This window comes from Aulonocara stuartgranti (assembly GCF_965226115.1).
Source record: "Aulonocara stuartgranti genome assembly, chromosome: 20".
NCBI classification, from domain to species: domain Eukaryota; kingdom Metazoa; phylum Chordata; class Actinopteri; order Cichliformes; family Cichlidae; genus Aulonocara; species Aulonocara stuartgranti.
This window is the reverse complement of record NC_138956.1, coordinates 15,690,228-15,696,579: the sequence shown is the minus strand read 5'-3', so window position 1 is coordinate 15,696,579 and position 6,352 is coordinate 15,690,228. Positions and strand designations below refer to the sequence as shown.

The following is a 6,352-nucleotide window of genomic DNA, read 5'->3' as shown; positions in this document are numbered from 1 at the left end:
TCAGGTAGGACTGTATTAAAAACAAGAATGACTGTGTCATGCAAATCCTTGCATGGACTCAGAAACACTTGCAGAAATCTATGTCTGTGAACACAGTTCAGTACGCTATCTACAAATGCAAGTCAATGAAGCTGTGTCATGCAAAGACAAAGCCATATGTGAACACAATCCAGAAACAGCTTGAAGTGTATTAAAACAGGTCACAGCTCTGGGCACAGTTTTTTGCAGATTGGTGAACCTCTGACCTCTCTAAGTTTTTTAATAATCAAAGCAAAGCTGGAGTGAACCCTGTTTATTGTTTTAGAAACACAAATAAGACTAATTCTTGCTCTATACAGTACATATCAATCAATCAATCAATCAATCAATCAATCTTTATTTATAAAGCACTTTTCTTACAAAGATGTAGCACAAAGTGCTTTACATGGTTAAAAGCAGCCCACCCCACCCCGCCCTCCAACTCACTCCCCACACTCTCATTAACATAAACGATCATGGATACATACCCCCCCCCCCCCTCCACACACACACACACACACACACACACACACACACACACACACACACGCACACACTTAAAGAGTAAAATTGGGCTGGGCACACATGAGCCAGGTGAGGAAACACTATCACGGGGAGCCGTCTGCACCGGGACCCGGTCACAGACCGCAGCCTCCAGGCTGGGCACACAGCAGGAGGGAGGCAAAGAAGCCCCCCCAGCCAGGCTGAGAGGACCCACAGAGCCCCAGCAGCCACGGTCAATCACAGCCCCAGTGTAGAGCGCCCCCTACGAGGAAACACTGGAGATATGACCTAATAAGAGTATATACAGAATAAAAATTAAAATAAATAATGGGATACAATATAAATATGAATAGAGTAAGAAGATAAAAAATGAATAAGAATAAAATCAATAAATATTAGGTAAAACCTAAATTAATAATATAAATAGAATAACAGGATAGAATAAATAAGCATAAAATAAATAAATATATAATTCCAATATACTTATTGGAAAACAAGGAAGAGGAAAAATAGATTAAAAAAAGAACTAGATACCCAGAGTACATACTGTAGTGATTTGGAGTAGCTATTGAACATGTATTCAAAACACACAAAAACACAAGGCCGTCAACAATGTAATAAATCTAGTGAAGGGATTTGTGCCCTTGGAAGGATGTGTGTATTTATGTAATCCACATGAGTGTACTTGACACTGATAATGTGCATGCTTTTTTAATCTTATAAGATAGTAGGTTGTCCTGAAATAGTAATGTATTGCCTCCTGTTGTAGTTATTTTTCTTTCCTAATTTTAGTAATACAATTATATATCATATTTATTACACAATCACACAAAGCTATATGTGAATTTACAATATTCTGCAAATTTCAATAAGCTTTCATATTTAAAAATAGCTTGTCAAACTAGCCTCTGGGCTGCAGTTACCAGTCTCGAGCACTAGGGTGCAGTGTGTTTTTTTTTAAATAATTGGCTTTTTATTGTTTAATCAATCAATCAATCGCTACAACCACGTCAAACACTGTGATAGTGTTTTAGTGGGTGAATTCTTTTATTTCTCAGCAACTTTTTCTCTCTTTTACACTCTCCACCCCCCTCCAGCTTTCCTTTTTATCTGATCCACTTTTACAACTTTCCCTGCTTCATACTGCCGGCATATGAGAGCGAGCACGAGAGAAAGCCACTGCAGACGCATTCATGTGAATCCTTGGTGTGCGCACCTGTGCTCCATGGAGACTGCAGACCGAGTCCAGAGTCTATGCTGAGAATCCTGATGCGTGGATTTTACGTGGTCTGTGAATTGTTTGCTGTTCAACTTCAGTGTGACGTCCAACAACTGGTCACAGAGAACTGTGGGCGTGTGTATGCGCGCGTGTTGCCAGGTCAGATCGTACAGGTGTGGAAAAATGCTGAATGATGCAGACCTGTGAATGGCATTAGGCTGTGGGGGAGGACGGAGACATCAGGCTGTTGATGCTTCCACAGATTAAAATGACAGCTGTGCTGGAGACGGAGGCGCACAACCTCACTGAGGAGCGCGACAGCTTCAGCCAGGAGAACCAAACTACCCCACACGCGGCTGGACAGCTGAACAATGCCAACTGCCTGTTTCTGTCTATAGTACCTGAAGGACAGACGGTTTCAGTGCTGATTTGCTTTTTTGTCTTGCTGACCGCCTTGTCGTGTTTTGTGAACGCGCTTACTCTGTTCGGCCTCGGACAGTCGGAGGAGTTTTCCTGGCAGCCGCGCTTTATCCTGCTCAAGAACCTGATTTTCAGCGACCTGGTGCAGACTGCGACCTTTGGCCCGGCGGTCGTCCACTCACTAATCCAGCGCCGCACGATGGCGTTCAGCGGATGGTGTTACGTTCAGTACTTTTTGGGTGGAGTCTCTGTCTTCTGTAGTCTCGTTACTATAACTTGCATGGCGTTGGAGCGATACATATACGTCTGTCATGCCATCCATTACTTGCCAATTTTCACTAAGATCCGCCTGCGGGGTGTCCTGGGGGGAATCTGGCTGTACTCGGTTTTCATCGGCGTCTCTGAAATTGTGCTGCTGCACACCGGGAGAGGAGAGGATGATGAAACGGTCACCACGGGGCTTCTGTGCGAGCCAGATGTTGTGGAACAGCACCTGGGGTTCCCCCGTGCCTCTGCAGTTTTTCGCAAAACCGTGGGCTCCCTCACCCTGCTGCTGTGTCTGCTGATACACGCGTTTTCCTTCTTTAGAATGTACCAGGTCGCGCGCAACGCAGTGATACCTTTCAACGCGATTAACGTCACAGCGCGCAACACTGTGTTGTTTTACTGCGGGATGCTGTTCCTGCAGCTGCTGCCGTTGCTCCTCAAAGTCGCGTCGGACGCGCTGTGGGAGTTTAGGGCACCGGTGGCGATGATGGTACAGTCCTCTCAGTCTCCCGGCCTCTGCAAAGTGAAGACCACCCCCACGGCCACGGCGACTGCGCTTCATATATCGCTGCTGGTTATGCTCATAGTGCCACCGTGCATTAACCCGCTGGTGTATGGACTGTGGAGTGTGGAGATGAGGCAGGCGCTGACCAGCAGGTTGCGGTCGTGGACAGAGAGAAGGGCTAACGAGCGCGCTGCAGAGAGAATAAGACTGGAACACGTGGCGCGTCGAAATGGAGCTCAGGCGGGATAAACCGATTTAAGAGACACAGCTAAACTGAACTACTGATGACAAACTGGACAGCACCAGGAACAAACTAAACTTTCTTTCTGCTATTTATCTTACTTTTAAGACTCTAAAGCAGAGATGTCCAATTCATTTTACAGCCCAGTTTGTTCTTAATTGGGCCTAACAAGAGAAGCTCCCCTTTCTGTCAATGTAAAGATGTTTAAATACACCTTTAATCCCAATTAATATAAAAAAGAAGCGTCTTTTCTACATGATAAGAAATGCTGCTGCAGCAAATAAAAGAAATCTGTCAGCAAGATAAAATGGGTGTAGAAAATTACAGAAAAGTTCTAGTAGTAATTAGAGATGGACTGATCCGATATTACGTATCGGTATCGGTCTGATACTGACCTAAATTACTGGATCGGATATCGGAGAAAAATAAAAAATGTAATCCGATCCATTAAATATCACGAAAGCACCTCACAAAACTTGCAACACGCCGTAACTCACCTCGGAGCAGTATGCATCACGTGATAGAGCGGCTGTGGCATGCAGGACCTGTCGGTGGTCTGGATAGCATGTGGAGCTTCGCTAGCAACCCAGCATTTCATCTCCGACAAAGTTATCACCGAGAGAAGTAAAGCAAGTGTGTAAGTCCATCTCTGAATGTTTGTAAAGCATTCCTGCGTTAAGCTTAACAAACGATATATGGAGCGACTGCCTCTTCTTGCTGCTACTTCAATCATGAAACTGCTTAACGATCAGCTGATCGGCTTTTCTGTCGCCAGTCGTGTCTCTAGTTTGCTTTTGGCCCACTTTGCACCAGAAAGAGGAAACCAGCGGCTGAACAACAGCAGCACGTTTAAGCTTGATAAGCTGTTGTTAGAATTTATTTATTATTACTTTCTACTCGAGGATCTTTTTCTACGTAGCTGACGCTGGTAACTGTGCAGCGGCGGATCTAGCAAAGTTTAGCCAGGGGGGCCGATAGGGCATTAACAGGGAAAAGGGGGCACAAAGACATACTTTTCTTTCTTATTCTCATTTAAAATGTCTAGCTTTTAATAAATAATTATCTGACACCCAAAGTTTTAATTTGATGTAAAATGAATAGAAGTCAATTACTGTATATAGTAAGTATTAAGTCTAATATATATACCCTAGTAAGCTATAGTACTTTTTCCTTTGGGAAGGTACCATCTGTGCAGTCTGCAATTTTGTTGAAGAAAGATGTTGAATCTAGTTAATATTTCTTGAAAAATAATTGATTTCTGTGCATTTTTTTTCACACTGCATCAAATTAAGGTTGATTACGTCGATTAAGCATCATGAGGTGGAGCGTGAGGGGTGGTTCCCTATTTTTTTATTTTTTTATTTTTGTTGTTGCTGGGAGTTGGAGCCCTATTAGTTAGGTTGCTTAATATTTATGCTAAGTACTCTTTAAAATACCAGAATAGGGAGGATGGTGTAGGTTTAAGTTTATTAGATTGATCAGTATTGCTGAACTATGAAATATTTTTTTTTGCATACAGGTATAACAGAATAGCTTTAGTGTAGTTGTTGTTTTAAATTTGAGTATGAACTTATACAAAATGCAGCAAGATATTTAAAAAACAGTTTTGTTGATTAAAAAACACTATATCGGATTCATATCGGTATCGGCAGATATTCAAATTTATGATATCGGTATCGGACATAAAAAAGTGGTATCGTGCCATCTCTAGTAGTAATAGCAATAACAGGAGTTTTTTTTTTTTAAATTAAATCATAATAATTAAAAAAAGATTATTTTTTCCTCCATTGAATCTTTGTAAAAAAAAAAAGAAAAAAAGAAAAGAAAGTGACAGTAGATGATGAAAAAATAAAAGGAACTTTTGTGTTTTATCTGTTATTGTTAATCTGTTACTTAGTTACTTGGGCATAGTGTGGATGGCATGGGGAAGGTCTTTAGTAGGAAGGAAGGTTTTTAAGTACACTGTTCCAAAAAATAGTAATGTCAAAGTATCTTACTGTATATTTTACAGTTTTGTACTGTCTTTCTACAATATTAAGTTTACATAAGTAGACTGTGATTTTACATGTCAAAGGTAAAATAACATAACATCACTGTAAATATAGTAAAACACAATTTACTTGTTTTTTAAATATATATTTTTGTACATATGCATATTTAGATTGTAAAAATACATTCAGAAATGTATCATAATTTCACAAATATTTGTCTGTTATGTGAGAGAATGATCTGTTAAATTCAAATGTAATACTATGAAAAAATATATAAAATGATTGAAAATTAATGAAAATAATCAATAATTATAGGAGTATTTGAATTATAATTTTGCTGAAAATTTCATGTCATCTAGGTCTGATTCAATAATTCAGAGGTAACAAGTGAAAATATAATTAATAGGAATAAAAACTGAAAAAAACATATAAAACACTGCATAAAAATAATATAAATCTCAAAGTATTCACAACATTCCTGAACAGAAATAGGCCTCTGCACCTGGGGTGAGGCTGTGGCCATGAAAACAATGTGACATGCCATTGGATGTTGGGACATATAATAACATGACGCTAAGCATCGGCCAATGAATGTGAACTAACAACCACAAGGTCGTGGGTATGGCTGCACTGTAGGAAAAAATCCTAATATAAAAGTATTTTACTGCATTTTACAGTTTTGTTCTGTTCTTCTAGAATATCATTAAAGTTACGTAAATACACTGTGATTTCACATTTCAAATGTAAATTAACATTAAATCACTGTAATGTAATAAAACATAATTGCCATGATTATTAAATGTATCTGTCTGTACATATGCATATTTAGATTGTTAAAATACATTCACAAATGTATCATGATTTCACAAATATCTGTCCGTTATTTGAAAGATTGAACTGTTGAATTCAAATGTAATGCTATGGAAAAGTATATAACATGATCCCTATAAGCTTGTGTTACATCACATAAGTATTATTATCATTGCTATTTAGGGCAATCGTGGCTCAAGAGTTGGCAGTTTGCCTTATGATCAGAAGGTTGCCGGTTTGAGCCCCGGCTCAGACACTCTGAGTATTGTGTCCGTGGTCAAGACTCTTTGCCTACTGGTGAGGGCCGATGGTGCGATATGGCAGCCTTGCCTCTGTCCCAGGGCATACAATCCATTATTATTTAAACCAACTGTTAA

The 6,352-nt window shown here is 39.8% G+C and overlaps 1 protein-coding gene across 1 annotated transcript; it reads left to right on the top strand.

The window, feature by feature from the left end:
• Positions 1-1,498: 1,498 nt before the first annotated feature.
• LOC309696327 (uncharacterized protein) lies at positions 1,499-5,303 on the top strand. The gene has a single exon (XM_082517515.1). The coding sequence runs from the start codon at positions 1,992-1,994 to the stop codon at positions 3,180-3,182; it is 1,191 nt and encodes a 396-aa protein (XP_082373641.1). The 5' UTR covers positions 1,499-1,991; the 3' UTR covers positions 3,183-5,303.
• Positions 5,304-6,352: the final 1,049 nt, after the last annotated feature.

Coding starts and splice junctions, on each gene's coding strand:
- LOC309696327 (XM_082517515.1), top strand. CDS start 1,992: ATGCTTCCACAGATTAAAATGACAGCTGTGCTGGAGACGGAGGCGCAC.